Source organism: Schistocerca cancellata, chromosome 9 (genome assembly GCF_023864275.1).
Source record: "Schistocerca cancellata isolate TAMUIC-IGC-003103 chromosome 9, iqSchCanc2.1, whole genome shotgun sequence".
Classification (NCBI taxonomy): Eukaryota; Metazoa; Arthropoda; class Insecta; order Orthoptera; family Acrididae; genus Schistocerca; species Schistocerca cancellata.
In genome coordinates this window covers 324,102,647-324,121,784 of record NC_064634.1, presented here as the reverse complement: position 1 = coordinate 324,121,784, position 19,138 = coordinate 324,102,647, and the positions used below count along the sequence as shown (strand labels likewise).

The 19,138-nt window shown below is 40.3% G+C and overlaps 1 protein-coding gene across 1 annotated transcript; it reads left to right on the top strand.

The window, feature by feature from the left end:
- Positions 1 to 1,271: 1,271 nt before the first annotated feature.
- LOC126101603 (fatty acid-binding protein, muscle-like) lies at positions 1,272 to 13,223 on the top strand. The gene is made up of 3 exons (XM_049912280.1): positions 1,272 to 1,392; positions 11,469 to 11,749; positions 13,092 to 13,223. The coding sequence occupies exons 1-3, from the start codon at positions 1,311 to 1,313 to the stop codon at positions 13,140 to 13,142; spliced, it is 414 nt and encodes a 137-aa protein (XP_049768237.1). The 5' UTR covers positions 1,272 to 1,310; the 3' UTR covers positions 13,143 to 13,223.
- Positions 13,224 to 19,138: the final 5,915 nt, after the last annotated feature.

Genomic DNA, 19,138 nt, shown 5'->3' with positions numbered 1-19,138 from the left:
GAAACGTGATGGTACGCATGTCTCCTCCTTACACGAGGCATCACAACAACGTTTCACCAGGCAACGCCGGTCAACTGCTGTTTGTGTATGAGAAATCGGTTGGAAACTTTCGTCATGTCAGCACGTTGTAGGTGTCGCCACCGGCGACAACCCTGTGTGAATGCTCTGAAAAGCTAATCATTTGCATATCACAGCATCTTCTTCCTGTCAGTTAAATTTCGCGTCTGTAGCAGGTCATCTTCGTAGTGTAGCAATTTTAATGGCCAGTAGTGTACTTTCAGAAAAGACTTCCTGACACTTAAATCTATACTCGATGATAAAAATTTTCTCTTCATCCTAAACACTTTACTTGCCCTTGCCAGGTCACATTTTACATCCTCTCTACTTCGACCATCATCAGTTATTTTTCTCCCCAAATAGCAAAACTCATCTACTACTGCAAGTGTCTCATTTTCTAATATAATTCCCTCATCATCACCTAATTTAATTCCACTAAATTGAGTTGCTTTTGTTGATTTTCATGTTGTATCCTCCTTTCAAGAGACTGTCCATTCCGTTCAACTGCTCTTTCAGGTCATTTTCCGTCTCTGGCAGAATTACAATGTCATCGGCAAACTTCAAAGTTTTTATTTCTTCTTCATGCATTTTAACTCCTACTCCAAATTTTTCTTTTGTTACCTTTACTGCTTGCTCAATATACAGATTTAATAACACTGGGAATAGGTTACAACCCTTTCTTACTCCCTTCCCAACCACTGCTTCCCTTCCGTGCCCGTCGGTCTTATGATTTCAAACTTGTTTCTGTAGAAATTGTAAATAGTCTTTCGCTCCCTGTATTTGACCCCTGCCACGTTCAGAATTTGAAAGAGAGTATTCCAGTCAACATTGTAAAAAACTTTCTCTAAGTCTACAAATGCTAGAAACGTGGGTTTGCCTTTCCTTTATCTTCTACGATAAGTCGTAAGGTCAATATTGCCTCAGGTGTTCCAGCATTTCCACGGAATCCAAACTGAGGATAGAATGATGAAGGATGTGAATGCCATAGCAAATTTCTCGGCTTCGTAGAAGGTGTACTACTCAACACGATACGTCCGTCATAAACAGATATGCTTTGTATCGCCTGTCACGTGTACGAATTACGCAAGTGCCGGATATCGTCTTAGTAATCAGATACTGAACCGTTCCTTATCAAAGGAAGTGACGGCTGAGTTAAGGATACGGTTCGATAATAAATAAACGGCCACACAGCCACAAGACGTTGTGGGCTCACTATTTCAGCCGCTACACTTGAGAGAAGCAAGCCGTTCAAGATGGTGAAACAGTTCTCAGGAAAGAGCTACGCTCTCGACGTGGCCAGCTTGGAGAACATGGAGGCGTTCCTCGACGCCAGCGGTGAGTGAATAGATCACTTAACTTTTATTAACTTTGGAACATATCTTATATCTACATTACGAAAAAGTAAAAAAAAAAGCTAAGGCTCTGTTTACACTGCAGCAGAAATGTCTGTACAGTTGGCCAGAGTTACGTGAAATGTCGGCGGAAAACTTAAGAGTGAACACTCTGCAGAGTTCTTGGACTTTTTCGAATAGAGTGTGCAATTACATAGAAAGTTTATAGGATTAGGTGGTATTAAATCATTATATATGGAAAGACAACAGCGTCATTCCAATCAAATTTTTCAAGCGGTTTACGGGGGGAACAAAGAAGGAGCCTCCACTAAGATTGCGCTAAACAAAAGGAGTCAAAAGTATTATCGGCTTATGCACGGATGGCCAACCCTCTGATAATCTTATGCACTAAGAAACAACATCCAAGCCTCAAACACCAGTCCACGTTTTAAAAGGACTTTCTTCAGACTTACTTCATTTAACAATGAAAGACTGCTTTACTGAAATTAAGTATCATGGACTGACCTATGCAAACGTCGTAGAATTATGTTGAAAAAACAGAACACCTTGAACGACTGAAGATAGGACGTCCATACAGAACATGTACAGTGGTATGTTCTGGAGAAATGATTAGCATTTGAACAACGTCGGCTCGCGGGTTCAGTGTCAACACCAATATCGCGGCGCAACACCACCTACCGGTAAAATGTGCCTGCGACTCCCGTTCTCGCTATACGGCAAAGGTAATGGATCAGTGGGACTTGAGCAGACGTGCAAGATACCCCGCATGCATGAAGCGTGCTGTCAAATCAGTGAGTCTGAAAGAGGGCGCAGATTGGCATGAGAGAATTTGATGCATGCGTCCGATAAACTGCTGCTTGTGTGGGACGAAGTGTCTCGACAGTACAACTGGTGTATGCCGAATGCTTCACGGAAAGCTGTAGAACACGACGAGACGGGTCAGGTCGCACCACCCAGAGGACATGGACGCCTCATCCTTATGTCATTACAGATCAGATCTGTGTCTGCGTCCTCCTCAGCTGTAACAATACATCGTACACTATTAGGGTTGACAGTCTGTCGCAGTTCATTACGGCATGGCTTACGTACGCGCCACCTTTCACGAATGTGCAGAAACATGCTAGGCAGCGGTGGTGTATGAAACGACTCCATCGCAGACAGCAACGGCATCAGATAGTGTTTTCGGACGAATCCAGGTTCTGTGTGTTTGAAAAAGATGGCCGCTTGCTGGTTCGCTACAGAAGTCGGGAACAGCATCTTAGTGACTGCATTTGCGCAAGAAATACAGCGCAAAATCAAGACCTTATGCTGTGAGATGCCATTGGGTACAAATAAAAATCACATTTGGTGCATGTCCAGGACACTGACCAGTGCGACCTTCAAGAATGACATCCTGCCACCCGTAGCTATACCCTATCTGCACAACACCCCAGACGACATTTTTCACCAAGGCAGTGCACGACGAGAGGTTGCCGCAAAAACACGTCGCAGGATGTCGTCCTTTTGCCCCGGCCCACCAGACCACCAGGCTTGTCGCCACTCGAACACATGTGGGATATGGTGAAACGACAGGTGCAGCGCCGTGACCCAATGCCAACCAGCACAGATAACTTGGGAACCAGATGAACGCAGCATGGATGGCTACACTACAGGAAACCATTCGCGTCTTATACGCGTCAATGCCACCAAGTGTGGAAGAAGCTATGACGGTGCATGGCGGACCCTGTGCCTACTAGGCAACAGAACACGATCTGAACTGAAGTGACTAAATGCTAATCATTTCTGCAGAACATACTAATGTACAATTCTGTTAATATGAGGGTCCTATTCAGGGTGTTCTGTTTTTTTCGACATGAAAGTATTAATGGTACGAGGGACACCCAAAGGAGAGAGTCTTACTTTACACGTAGAAAGACTCCTGCACTGTCACAAGGTAGTACAAATGACGCATCACAGTTTTCGAATTTTTGAAACCAATCAATTTGGCATATTCAAAAATAAAAAACATAATGGAAAATTTTAACTGTCATATCATCATCTGGGGGTATAACAGCACAGACAGAAACGGCGAACAACTATGGGCAGAGCAAGAAGACCTTAAACTCCTACACGATTCGAAGCGTCGGGGATGTAATCTGAACAATATACAGATCAGGAGTGCCCTCGACCAACAAACATGTCGTGAAGTTTGTAGAAGATCCGATACCCAGAGCTCAACATTGGCCAGTCACAAGTGGTATCAGATGGTCTATAAAAATGTTTCACTTTAATCGCGTTTCAAGTTCAAGAAGGCAAGGTGGAATGATTTCGAACTAGAGATAGAGCAAGTGATAACGAATGACATAAAATTACAGGATTTTTGTAGACGTAACGGAGAGAATATCACGTAAGCATATTATACGGTAAGGCAGGACTCTAAACCTAGGGGGACTAACACAGCACGTCAAACAGTTACTCAGTGCGTACCGAGAACACTTTGACGAAGATTCCTTTGCTAAAAGAAGCCAAAACCGCAGGCGAAGTCTAGATCGCACCACACAATGATGGAAGGAAAGAAAAATAGATGGAACTGCTGAATGATCTGGACATGACGCATTTTCTCTTTGGGTCATCAGTCATTTAACGGCCGGTGTCGCCAATCGGTTCTAGGCGCTACAGTCTGGAACCGCGCAACCGCTACGGTCGCAGTTTCGAATCCTGCGTCGGGCATGGATGGGTTCAGTGTCCTTAGGTTAGTTAGAGTTAAGTAGTTCTAAGTTCAAGGGGACTGCTGACCTCAGAAGTTAAGTCCCATAGTGCTCACAGCTATCTGAATCATTTCACCATCAGTCATCTGACTAGTCGTCTGCGGCTCGGCATGGTCTCCTCTCCTGTGGCAAACTCTATTTCACAGTAGCACTTGCACCTTACTTCTTCAATTACTTGTAGGATATATTCCTGTCTTTGTCTTCCCCTTCCCCTAGAGTTTTTAGCCTTTACAGTTCCCTCTAGCCCCGTGGAAGCCACTCCCTAGTGTCTTAAAAATCACACATGAAAAAAAATTTTCCATCACCTCGGATCCGAGAGTGCCGGAGCCTGTACAGAAAATTTAAATAGAGATCAACATAAACATAATTTCCGCCCTTTTTATTGTTCATGGCAACCACGCATTGCATGTTGTACCACCATACAGCGATTCCTTCAGATTGCTCTACGCACCGGTGCCTCTACTACCCAGCAGCATGTCCTCCTGCACTGATACACGACTGTATTCGTCGTGGAATACTATCCACAAGTTCATGAAGCACTGATAGTCCAGATTGTCCCACTTCTCGACGGCGATACGGCGGCGTACATCCCTCAGAGTCGTTGGTGGGTCACGTCGTCCATAAACAGGCCTTTTCAATCTATCCCAGGCATATTCGATAGGGTTCATGTCTGGAGAACATGCTGGCCACTCTAGTCGAGCGATGTCGTTATCCTGAAGGAAGTCACTCACTTTACGGGGTCGCGAATTTTCGTTCATGAAGACAAATGCCATGCCGCCAAAATGCTGCCAATATGGTTGCACTATCGGTTGGAGGCTGGCACGCACAGATCGTACAGCCATTACGGCGCCTTCCGTGACCACCAGGACAATACATCGGCCCCACATAATGCCACCCCAAAACGCAGGGAAGCTCCACCTTGCTACACTCGCTGGACAATGTGTCTAAGGCATTCTGCCTGACCGGATTGCCTGCAAACACGTTTCTGACGATTGTCTGGTTGAGGGCATATGCGACACTCATGGGTGAAGAGAACGTGATGCCAATCCGCAGCAGTCCATTCGTCACGTTGTTGGGCCCATCTGGACCTCGCTGCATGGTGTCGTGGTTGGAAAGATGGACCTTGGCATGGACGATGGGAGTGAAGGTGCCCGTCATGCAGCCTATTGCGCAGTTTGAGTCGTAACACGTCGTCCTGTGGCTGCACGAAAGGCGTTATTCAACTTGTTGGCGTTGCTGACGGGGTTCCTCCAAGCCATAATCCGTAGATAGCGGTCATTCACTGCAGTGGTAGTCCTTGGGCGGCCTGAGCTTGAGATGTCATCTCCTCGTCCGAACAACATCGCTTTTGTTCACTCCTAGACGCCTGAACACTTCCATTGTTGAGAGTCCTTCGTGACACAAGGTAAGAATGCGGATGCGATCGAACCGCGGTATTGACCGTCTTGTCATGGTTGAACTACAGGCAACACGAGCCGTGCACCTCCTTCCTGGTGGAATGACCTGAACTGATCACCTCTCGGTCCCCCTCCGTCTAATAGCCACTGTCCATGTACGATTATTTACATCTATTGGCGCGTTTAGTGACGTCTCTGAACAGTCAAACTGACTGTATCTGTGATACAATATCCACAGTCAACCTCTATCTTCACGAGTTCTGGGAACCGACGTGATGCAAAACTTTTTTTGATCTGTGTATATCCTATCATCCAGTACCTTCATCTTGCCAGTATTTTCCATAAGTTCCTTTCTTCGCTGATTGTATAGAGAACCTTCTCATGTCCTGTATTATCAGTTCGTCCAATTTTCTTGCAGCACGGCATGTCAAACGCTTCGATTCTGTTATGTTCCAGTTTTTTCACAGTCCACGATTCACTACCATACAAAACTGTGCTCCAAAATTCTTCTTTAAATATAAGCCCACGTTTCACGCTATCAGACTTTTTCGGCCAGGAGTACCTTCTTTCCCTGTTCTAGTCTGCTTTTTGTGTCCTTCTTGCTTCCTCCGCCGTGGATTATTTTGATTCCAAGGTAGCACATTCCTTAACTCGTACAGCAAACGTCCATGAAAATTAATAAAGAACAGCAGCAATTATCCACAGGATGACACGTGGTCGGTTGGTCCCGATGGGTCACTTGTGGCCTGAAGACGGAGTGCCTTTTAGCAATTATCCAGGTGTAGCTCGATATAATTCCAACTTTGTTACACCAAACCAACTTGCTTATCATGTCATTAACAATGAGTAAATAATAAATAAAATAAAATCACAATATGTGCTAAGAGAAAGAGAAGAACACAAGATGATAGGAGAACCAACCATCTCCATAGAGTAACTAAGGAAGCAATAAACCAGACATAGGAAAACAAAGCAGCAAGCCCGGACGATATTCGAACTGAACAAATTAAACGTTTTGATCTGGTGACTAAGAACCGGTTAATGAAAATGTTCAGTATGTCCTTTCTGGACTACCGGATCCAAAGATTATGGCGAAACACCCACTTAGTGGCTTTGCTTAAACATGGGAAGGAACCCTCAGATCCGAAAACTTTCGCTCAGCATCCGTCCTACCCTATTAGTACAGAATTGTTGAACGAATGCTTTATAAGAAAGTCGCAGAAAAAATAAACGAGATGATAAAACCAGAAGAGGCAATTTTCAGGCCTGGAAATCATACTGTGGACAAATACTTAAATTTACTCAGCTCATAGAAGATAGCTGTGAGAAACAGTTTTTAATGCGACACATTTTCATTGATTTAACAGCAGCGTATGCAACAGTTAACCACAAAAAAATTACTTTGCACATTGTGTAAATTAACAAAAGACTTTAGACCCACTTGCCTAATAATAGGAAGTTCAGTGTCACCCTACAACAGAAAAAGTGCAGATGGAGAAATAAAAAAAGATAATACAGCTTACCTCCGCGAAGTGTATTGGCACCTCTGTTATACAAAGTTCATACCAACGGTGTACCAAATTATTCGTCTATATGAACAGGATGTTAATCACACTCGGGGGTAAAAATTTGCTGAGACAGAAATTAAACTCTCGAAAGCCTTGGAGAACCTTATAATATACCCAGAGCAGTCTAACAGTCTGCTGAAACAGAATCCTAAGAAGAAACGTCTCTGCAGTTCTCACCTCTACAATTAAGAATCTACAGCAAAGATTTACATAAAATGGGGGGGAGGGGGGGGGGGCGTGCCCCTCGAGCATGAACCTAATCCGACCTAGGTGTCAGATTTGACGGCACTCTTTCTTTCAAACACCACTGCACTGAACGAAATGGAAAAGGTATCTCAGGGAGCTATCTACTGAGAAACTGACTGGTACATCATGGGCAAAGCATCCCGAGTTTTTAAATGCAACTGCAGTGGGCTAGTGTACACCGCTGAGGTGAGAAACATCAGCTCTTTCAAATAAAGTAGACGTTTCCCTTAATGAGACAGCAAGAATAATTATTGGATGCTTGAGACATATACCGTTGGCCGCTGTTTACCCTTTCGCAGATATAGCTACATCCCAAACTTCATAAACAGTTGCTGCAGACGAAGAATTGTAGATGCGAACAGAAGGCCCAAGACATACGCTACGCTTGGTATCCCAGGAGGAAAGGTCGGTATTCATGGATGTGATAGGATCCACCTTTCGAGGTAAGAAGGTACAGTAAACATGGGCTCTGAAGTGCATACATTAAGAGCTATGAGCACTTGTTCAACTTCGCTGTTATGCTGCAGGCTCTGTGCTTTCCTTATTTTGAAAGGAGGTAGTATGAAAAACAATAAACAATTATTCAGTGAACATGACCTCTAAAATGCATACCTTAAGAGCTATAGGCACTTGTTCTGTAGAAAAAGTGTATTTCCCAGCATCGAAGATGAGCAAGTGGTCATGTAATGACTTTAGAGCCCGTGTTAACTCGACACATTTTCTTGTTTTGGCCCGTACTACCAGGTTTCAAAATATGTAAAGCAAAGAGCCTGCAGTAGAAGACATTGCTTTCACAGTATCAAAGATGACAGCTCGTAGCTCATATGATATGCATTTCAGAGTTCTTATTTACTAGAATTTTGTGCTTAGAATGATCCTTTCAGTCATATCCTTGAATACTGACCATCCACCTGGGGCACCCTCGATAACCACACTGTTTTCACCCCCCACCCCCACCCCTTTGCAACCATACTTGAGATCAGACTTCTAGAGCCATCTGTACGGCGGGAGACACCAGTTAACATTATTTGCGAATTGAAAGAAGGTCCGTGACGGCCACAGAATTGCATACCCCACATGAAGAAAATTCAGTCGCCTATGATAAGAAGTCTCTAAATGCGAAAAGATCCTTAATAAATAGGAATATGTAGAGGACGACTTATGAGACTCCTCTTGTGCGAAGCAGTAAATCTGCAAGACTTTTCACCGAAGGACTGCATTGCAAAAACTGCAGAGTACTGGAGAGGAAAGAATTAGTGCACAACGGACACGGAAAGTAAAGTAATTGAGTACTGGATTACAATTATCTTCCAGAACCGCTGGTAAGAGGATGTATGACAAATTTGCCATACATGTCCTCACTTTTTTCAAACGTGGTGTGGAAAATACTGTTTGTTAACTAAAGAATGGAAAGCAGCTTGGCAGAACACTGGAAAAGTCGATTACAAAAACTTTATCAAATCAAAATTCTCTGGCACCTCCTGCTATAATAAAAGATGATAGTATTTCGAATATAAATCTGTGCACGGGTTCTCAACTGAGATATTTGAAGTATCTCATTGTTTCACGGCTTTGTAACAATGGCTACATGAGGATATTAACGTACCGTTATGGATGACAACATCAATATTTTTTAGTTTAGAGAAGTTAATTTACTCACGATTTACACATCAAATCGCTGATTGTATGGGAAAAGAATAGATCAACTGATATTGATATTTAAAGAATGGAAAGAACATCCTATGGTAGGCTGAAACTATCTTGGAAGAGTGAGCTGGAAACTAGTGTCATGCAGACGAATGTGTAAATGTTTTGGCTAGAGTCACCTCTAAACTTGAGGTGAAAATAGCGACGTATTCAGGGTTTACTTTCTATGCATCACTTTGGGAGAAAACGTACACATTTTACCTAAGAACAAAATATCATGAATGCAAGCCATAGACAGCTGCAGACCAGAACTTAGCAACAAGAAATTTCGATTTTGTGTTTTCTAGCACCCGACATTAAAAAAAATTCTTTAATCTGAGCATTGGTTAACGCTGGGCATCCCTTTCCAACATCGTTGCAATCTTCTTTCAAAGCACAAAAGTTGTGCTGTATTATATACAACTGATCAACCACTTTTCTGTATGACTGCCATGTGTATTTCTATTTAGAATACAATTATTTTATGTGTAGCTATTAAGAATATTCTGTGTAGACGAATCATTGTAAGTGATACGTCATCTCAGAAAACAAAAATGTTACTCAACATCAATGCGCCTAACTGTAGCTCTTCCTAACACATGAATAGATATAATTGACTGTTAGAAGTGTGCTGTGTGTTCAGATCCACATACATTAATAAAAAGCTAAAACCAGCTAAAAGTTTCTAGGGCCAGTAAAAATTTGATTTTACACGTTTCATGTAATTATTGGCCACATTCAAAAATTTAAAATAATGCTATGACCTACTCATTACGAGACGTAATCCAACGTTAAAGTTTTAATACTACAAGTTCTGTTTCAAAGTTAGAGATTGTGTACATGTCTAGAATCATCGTATCTCATGCTTTGCACGTTACCCAGGCACATCCTGCATTTGAAAATCAGAACACTTGACAAACAATTTCAAACTTTTCGAAACTTTTTCTCGCTGATACCAAAAACAGAAAATAATGAAATCATAGAAATATTTCCTGTTTTGCAGTTCATGCAGTAAAAACTGATCATCAGGCACGATGTTTTATTACTTCCTTACTACTAAGTCCGTTTGGAACACATTTTGGACACAGTAGGCATAAATGCCACAGATTGTGGCTGCAATATTATATTTTATGCAGCACATAGTCCAGGATGTGGGACGCTGTAGACATTGATATGTGTGAAAAACTAGCTATTCTTAAAATTTATCGCAAATTTACCAGATTATTCTCATCCAGTGTTTCATCATGAGAGCACCAACTTCAAACACTTGAAATATAATTTCAAGACTTTTCTAAAGTTGTTCACCCTTAAAAGCTCATAAAATAATGAAAGAAAACAATTTATCAACTAGTAAATGTTCATTTTGCATTCAGTAAAAAGATCGGCATCAAGTGTGACTTTTCAGTTTATTATTTCTTTACCACCAATTACATACGTGGACGATCGATTACTTAACGGATCAGGATACAAGGTTACGGGTTTATAACATATTGGAACATGTAATCTTAGGACAAAGATGATATAAACGGATGTTAATAACGAAACATCTTGTGAGTAAAGGAAACTCGCATTACACAAAAGCATATCATTAGAATTAAGTATGGAGCTCATCTGCAATGTGAGTAATCATTTTAAGCATGTGTACATCTTCCATTGTTATCTAACACCAACTATCTATGGAATATGTGACAGTAGTCCTGTAGTGTTTACTTATCACAGATTGAAAATACCACTTCAGTTATAAGACTCTTTTTAGTTAAAGCACGACCAGTTTCAGGCTCTTATATGCCCATCATCAGGTGCTATACTGAAACTAAACTAGAGACCAGAACTAATAATAGTTTTTATATGTAGCAGTGCACAAAAAAACAGAAATTAAGTTCCATATAACATTTTAGAAACTAGCAGTTGGGCTAGGTGTGGTAAAACTTAAGTCAATGTCGAAGTGACACCAGACAATATTACAGATGGCTGCCTGGGTAAAGAAATATGCAATAAATACCAGGACAGTTATACTTGGCGCTGTGACCCCTAGGACCCCGGTGGGCGAGTGCAGGATGGGGTGTATCACCAGCAACTGCAAAAGATGCAGTAGCATACACGAGGGTGGAAGCAAATTGATAAATCAGAATGGCAAATGTACTGCCATTTGTTTACAGGAAGAAGAACGTGGGACCACAAGCCCACTGCTTTTTTATGTATACTACTACACGTAAAAATTATTATTAGCTCCAGTCTCTTCTTTATTTTCAGTATAAAACCTGGTGATGGGCATGAAAGATCCCGAAACCGGTATTGCTTCAAATAAAAATAACCTTACAACTGAAGCTGTATTATCAACCTCTGCTAGAATTCTCAGTTGCAGATGATCCTCTGATGGACTGTTTGTAGTGTTTACTTAATTTTTCCCCACAGGAGTGACAGACGCCACACACCGCCAGCTGGCTCTGTCAGCGAAGGACACCCTGACTCTGACACTGGAGGGTGACAAGGTGACGGATGTGACCCAGCTGGGCGAGTACAAACACGTGCTGACATACCGCCTGGGGGAGGAGTTCACAGAGGACACAGCCGGCCGCAAGAGGAAGAGCACCGTCACCCAAAGGGGCGCCGACACACTGGTCAAGGTCGAGAAGTACGAAGACGGCAAGACCGTCACCATAGAGAAGACCTTCAGCGCTGACAAGATGGTCGCGGTGAGTCCCAACACTACACTCCCACTCTCAGCACTCTCTCTTTTATACCTGCTCTTATCATGTGTCGTATATGAGTGAACATTGTGCTGTCACATATTACTGAGTATTGAGTAAATTAACAGAAGCATCTTATTTCTGATATTCCAAGCCATAGATGCTGAAAATTTTTTAGTGTCAGATTGAAATAAGGCGTAATTAATGAAAGTGAGCACAGACAATCAACAAGTCACACATCCTCAGAGGCTGCTGTCAGTTTTAATCAGCATTCTGAATTCATAAAGACGTGCCTCAAAATACTAATAATTTTTATGAAAGCTTGTAAAAACTGACTTCTGGAAGAGAATCTCGATTAGAATAATTTGATCCTATATATCGCCTACAATTATTTTGATGAAGTACTCTCACAGAATGCTAGGACTATCAAATGCAGTATCATCTTTTGTTCTTCTTCTATGTAGCTGTGCCTATAATATTGTTGAGTATACTGCTTTATCTTCAGTCACGTTTGGAGTTAACGGTAATTAGTACTTTCTTTCGCTGTTCGTCCTTCACAGTTTATGTGGCATTTCTACAATCTCAGGATTAAACAGTTTTGAAATGGTTTTGTATTCTCCATCAGATAACACAGAGTACCCTTACTGAAAATGTCACTAACACAGTGAACTTCATTCAGTGAGTGATCTACTTCATCTTCGAATGTCAGATGCCTGAATTCTCAGTTCTTCTTGTCAAGCCTTCAGTAAAGAACTTGATCAGAGTAATCAATACAACAGTAGTATTAAATGTCATCCTCATAAATGTTACCTACAACAGCAGCGAAAATTTTCCTATTTTATTATCATATAATTTGTATTCGCATATATTCTCTCTCTCTCCCTCACTCTCTCTCTCTCTCTCTCTGTCTCTCTCTCTCTCTCTCTCTCACACACACACACACACACACACACACACACATACACACACAAACAAACAAGAATTTATTCAAATGGACTCTGGCCTCTAAACCCTTTGTCCTTACATTAAAAACTAATTTAGTGATGAACTACGAAATCACTGTAAACAAAGTCAAGTTATTAGTATTTGTTTTCTTACCTATAATTTTATGTATATTCGTTATTTTACTAAATCTCGGTATTAATCAACTGAAAAAATTTAGTCTTTTAAGGCATGGAAGACAAAGATATCCACAATGACTCATAATAAATAGAAATAATAAAACAGACTGATATACTGTGTCATAATAAAATAGCCTAATTATAGCCAGTTTTGTTACATTATAGAAAAGTCACAACAAGAAAACAGCGCAATGCTTTTTCTTATCCAGTTTTTTTTTCTTTTACAGACCCTCACTATCGGCAACGTCACAGCAAAAAGGATCTACAAGGCAGTTTGAACTCTGTTTTTGAAAATACAGTGTATTTATTGTGTATACATTGAGAAACTTTCATCGGAAAGATATCCTGACTGTACCCCATCGTTATCTCTTAAGTTATTATATTTTTGTAGTTTGTTTCACGAATAAATTAACGTTAAAACGTTGAGATCCGATCCTATTTGTCACCAATTCTGTTGCTTTATTTTAAAATACAGACCAAAGCGACTAGTATGTAACATGTTGCAGACTGATTACGGAATTAATAGAGTGAGTACTGGAAAATGCCGTCAAACCTGTTCTCTAAAGTGCTCCTTACACACCTTAGGATGTGGAGGAGTGCTTGGTGGATGAAGGGCTGAATATTTCTTTGCTACAGTAACATACATGCAATTTATGTGTTTTCTCTGCAAGATGGCAGACTGATTCTAGTTTGTTGGATAGATGTATAACCAACTACAATAGTAATAACACCCAACGATAGCTGCTACAGCAAGACGGAATATGGACCGTCATTGTAAGAAGAGAAATACACTGTGCAACACGACACGTGAATAGTGGACATTTCGTGCACGCCATAAGCGACAACGGCTTTCAGTCAGCTTTCTTCATCTTACCTGCCGCCTTTATTCGTATAGTCAACAACTCTGCTCTAAAGACGATATGCATTAGATATTTCTGCCACAAATGTGCCAACACTTGGCAGGAGCTAATTTTTATCGAATAATATTTTCCTCACTTCCCCTAAATTACTCCTAACGTCCTCTTATCAACGAAATTCAAGACGATTTACTACATAAACTAACCTAAAACCTTCTCTTTGAATGTATCTTCTCTGCCCAAATACTCTTCTTCATTGCTTCCCATTATTCTCAAGCTAAACTTTTTACTTGTAATCCATCTACAGAACTGAGCAGCATTAAGTCATTTTTTACGAAAAGATATTATTGGTGTTCTATATGCTATAACTAGCACTTGGTGATTGTTACCTTGGACATTTATTTTTGTTGTATTCTTTTATTTCTCATCTTAAACTGAGCACACGGAAAGTTGCAGGGTTGATAAGCAGAATTTATCATCAATACTGAACTACTAACCAGCACTATGTCAGAAAGATAAGTTTCCATCAGCAGCTAGTTACAAACACCGATGAAGGCGGTGTTCAGAAGAGCAAAAAGGAAAAATCGAAAGCAGTGTAGCAATTATGTTGTTATATAAATTTTCAGCAACATTTTGAGCTACTTTATACTCTGACTTGCCACAATATCTATCATTATTTATGTAGTGACGTTTCACCATATTGCTTCTGGATGGTTTCTAGATGCTGTTGCGACTCTGTATTTGTGGAATTTCTGTAAAGATATCCATAACCACAACCGTGATTTACCTTAGTATTTCCAAAGACAAGACATGTAAGCGACCAAATGAACATATGAATATGTACAGAACCTACAGAAGATACACAAGCATGCCTGCTTTCAAGTATTAGTTTGTCACCCTTGTTCATAGAATTAACAAATCTGCATTATACAGTTCTAAATTCTCTGTTTGAAACTGTGTTCTACTGGTATTTAGTAACGTATGCTACTAAATTATTGCTGTCAAACACACGACTATGCTGTAGTAAGATGTCTACCGTAAGTGGACAATAAGTGATCCAACTAAACGTTTTGCGAATTAGATAACATCTTTTAGCCCTCTTCTTCATATCGCCTCTTCCATTTCATACACATTACGGCAGGGAAGGCTGTTGTGTGCCTTTGAGAAAATCATGGCTAGCTTAGAGTGGGGAAATCATTCGTAATTGAAAATATTTTTATATTGACAATCAGCCTCCTACAATGTAGTATTCAAAACATGAATTCGATTGCTTGAACTTAGCAAAACAACTATCAAAAAGTTTGCGGAAAACTCGTTTAGGTTTATTTGACAGAAATATCTTTGCACATCAAGCACAATACAATGTGTTAAAGTTTGTATTAAGAATATAGTTTAATATACGATAATCAAAAACTGTTACTATCAGACCATCCCGCAAGACATATGACACACTCAATTCTTACTTATTTTCTTATTTACAGGATGAAACACTGTCTGCTAGTACTGACTTACTGCTTTGCTTAGCTTCATTTATTGAAGAAACACTTACGTTTTTCAATTTGCTTTAAGTCTGATAAAACACTACATACCACATAATATTATTTTCTGATCGATCACTATAGCCTATATTTTGCTTAACTATTGTTTCTTGACAATGAGAGGGCGGTATTTAAATTACTGTGACTAGTAAAGAGTGTCATTAAATTGACAACAGACTATCATATATTACATTGTACTACGTCATGTAATACGCAACGAAGTCATACACTCCCAACCTGAATGAGATAGTGTCAAAAAATTACATATTAGTTAGCAGCAGTTTATCCAATAAAAGAGAAAACCGAAATAGAACCTGCGGTCTGTAATATTTATATAAAATATATATGTGCGAAAGATTATAGTCCGATATATGGTAGCGGTTATAGACAAATTCTATCCACCACACACAACAAACAGCGAAGTGAGTCGATAGTCGCTAAGCAAGACATGTTCCCCACATAAAATAGAGAAAAAATTGCGATTCACTTGAGAAATATTATCCTAGAGGCACACACATATTTATCGAAGGCTAAAACTGATGCAAATGATTAATGCCAGGAACTGCCCTGATGCAGGGTGTGACGTATAATTTTATATATATAAAGTTTCGATGCCTACAGTGTCACGTCTTTCAGTGTCACACAAATTTTTATTTTTAAAGGGGAACACTTAAGACTATTTCCATGGGTTCGCCCCTCAAATTTCTCCATCATATCACAAAATTGTTGTCTGATGTAGTACAAACTGAAAAAATAAATTCCTTTTAAAGCACAATTTGATATATAATTTATATTCAAAACCTTACACCTGGGTCACAGAACAAATCCTACATCGAGAATACTTTACACAAGTTTAAGGGAAGAAATGCTTCCGAGAATTATTACAGTATTTAAAGAACATCAAAATATGAACAGGCTGAAATGAACAAACAGTACATGAGACTATGTTAATCAATTTAACTGTAAAAAGCTAAGGAGCATATTATTAGCAAAATGAGAAATATGCAAAAGTGAAATGCCAAAATGAGCACTTCTCAATTGGGAGTAAATCAAAACAATCAGGATGGTTGAAAGAGAGCACAATAACATGAGCTATAAGAGCTAAGCAACTAAGCAAATAAGAGAATAGGCAAAAATGAGATGCCAACAAAATGAGAGCTGGCCGAACTCCGTCGGCACTTATACACGGTTGCGCTCGTGGCGGCACCTCGCGGCCCGTACGCAACACGCGCACCTGCGACCGCAATGCACTCTTAGCGCTCGCGGCGGCGTCTAGCGGCCCCTAAGCAAGTTGTGCGATTGGTGTCACAGGTCGACCCTTAATCTATGATGTTACAAGGGGTATGTTGAAGTGATTCATGTTCATATATACAGGCATGTTACCAGTTAACTGACTTACGTGAGTGAACTAAGGTATCAACAAATTTGGAAAAAAATGAAGCATCGGATATTCGAAGGACAGTCATAAAGATTTTTAACATGGCTGTCAATCAGCAACTGTTGTATAATACATAATTTTGAAAAACACAGCCCTCAGTCGCGAACACAATTAATTTGTAACCTAGGTTTCGGCGTCACAAGAAACACCGTCTTCGGACAAAATTAAAACTAAATATTACAGCATAACGTACCAAAAAATTCGAAAGCTGCGGTCATGCCTGACAGCGTCAGATAGTCAGAATTAAAATAAAATGCAACAGAGGTACAAGTCACTAGGGGCTGCCATGTGTCCTCTGCTACAGTCAACACAAAACACGTTATGCTGTAACATGTAGTTTCAATTTTGTCCGAAGAAGGTGTCCCTTGTGACACCGAAACCTAGGTTATAAATTAATTGTGTTCACGACTGAGGGCTGTGTTTTTCAAAATTTTGTACACTCATAAAGACTTTAATTGTTATTGTTGTTGTTGTTGTTGTTGCTGTGGGTTTGGTGGTGGTAGTATTCAATCCGCAATGGTTTCATGAAACACTTCACGTTAATCTTGTGCAAGCCTCTTCATCTCAGCAATACCAACTGCATACATTTGAAACAGTTTACTGTACTGAAGATTTAGTCTACCTCTACAGTTTTACCCTCCATACTTCCTGATATTACCAATCCGTTTATTCATGGATGACTCAGGCTGTGTGGTTATCAAACGATTCCTTACTTTAGTCAAGTTGTGCCACAGTTTTCATTCAGTTAGATTCAGAACCTCCTCACTACTTATTCGATAAACTCATCTGATTTCCAGCATTCTTTTGCAGCACCACTTTTCCAAACCTTCTCTTCTAATCTGAACTGCTTATCGATTTCGTTTCTCTTCTGTACAAAGCTATACTCGACACAAATACATTCAGAAAAGACTTGCTAAGTCATACATTTACATTGAGTGATGACAAAGCTCTCAGTTTCAGAAATACTTTTCTTGGTATTGTCAGTCTGCGTTTATATCCTCTCTACTTCGAACATCATCAGTTATTTTCCTGAACAAACGGCAAAACTCACTGACTGTTTATAGTATCTCATTTTCTAATCTAATTCTATCAGCACCACCTGATTGATTTCTAGTACATTTCATTTCCTTTGTTTTGCTTCTGGTGATATTAATTGTACAAACTGTGTTCAAGATCGTATTCGTTCCATACAACTGACCTTGCAAGTCCTTTGCTGTCTCTTTGACAATGTCATCGCAAAAATGTTTATATTTGTTCTTCCTGTGCTTTAATTCCTTCTCCTTCGTTTCCTTTACTGCTCTCCCAGCGTACTGACTACATAACATCAGTGATAGGCTACCTGCCTCTCTCATTCAGTTCCCAAAGATGGTTCAAATGGCTCCGAGCACTATGGGACTTAACAGCTGAGGTCATCAGTCCCCTAGATTTAGAACTACTTAAACCTAACTAACCTAAGGACATCATACACATCCATGCCCGAGGCAGGATTCGAACCTGCGACCATAGCAGGCGCGTGGTTCCGGACTGAAGCGCCTAGAACCGCATGGCCACCGCGGCCGGCTCAGTTCTCAACAACTGCTTCCCTTCATGCCACTCGACTCTTGTAACAGCCGTCAGGTGTCTGTACTGGTTGTAAATAGCCATTCGCTTACTGTATTTTGCCCGTGTTACCTTCGGCGGTTCAAATAGTGTATTCCAGAGAACACTGTCATCAACATTCTCTGAGTCTACAAATACCATAAACATAGGTTTACCTTTTCTTAACCTGTTTACTAAGATTAGTCATAGGGTTAGTACTGCATGATGTGTTCCAAAATTTCTCCGGAATCAAATATTAATTCCCCCGACGTCGGCTTCTACCATTCTTTTACATTCTTCTCTGAGTATTTTGTTTTGGTGTTTTGCATCAATGACTTACTCTACTGCTTGTCCAAGGTAACAATCACCAAGTGCTAATTATAGCATACAGAACCTCTATAATATCTTTTCGTAAAAAGACTTAATGCTGCTCAGTTCCGTAGATGGATTACAAGCAAAAAGTTTAGCTTGAGAATAATGGGAAACGATGAAGAAGAGTATTTGGGCAGAGAAGTTACATTCAAAGAGAAGGTTTTAGATTGGTTTGTGTAGTAAATCGTATTGAATTTCATTAGTAAGAGGACGTCAGGAGTAACTCAGGGGAAGTGAGGAAAATATTACTCGATAAAAATTAGTTCCTGGCAAATGTTGGCATAGTTGTGGGAGAAAAATCTAATGCATATCGTCTCTAGATCAGAGTTGTTGACTATACGAATAAACGCGGCAGGAAGCATGAAGAAAGCTGACTGAAAGCCGTTGTCGCTTAAGGCGTCCACGAAATGTCCACTATTACGTGTCGTATTGCACAGTGTATTTCTCTTCTTGCAATGACGGTCCATATGCCGTCTTGCTGTAGCAGCTAT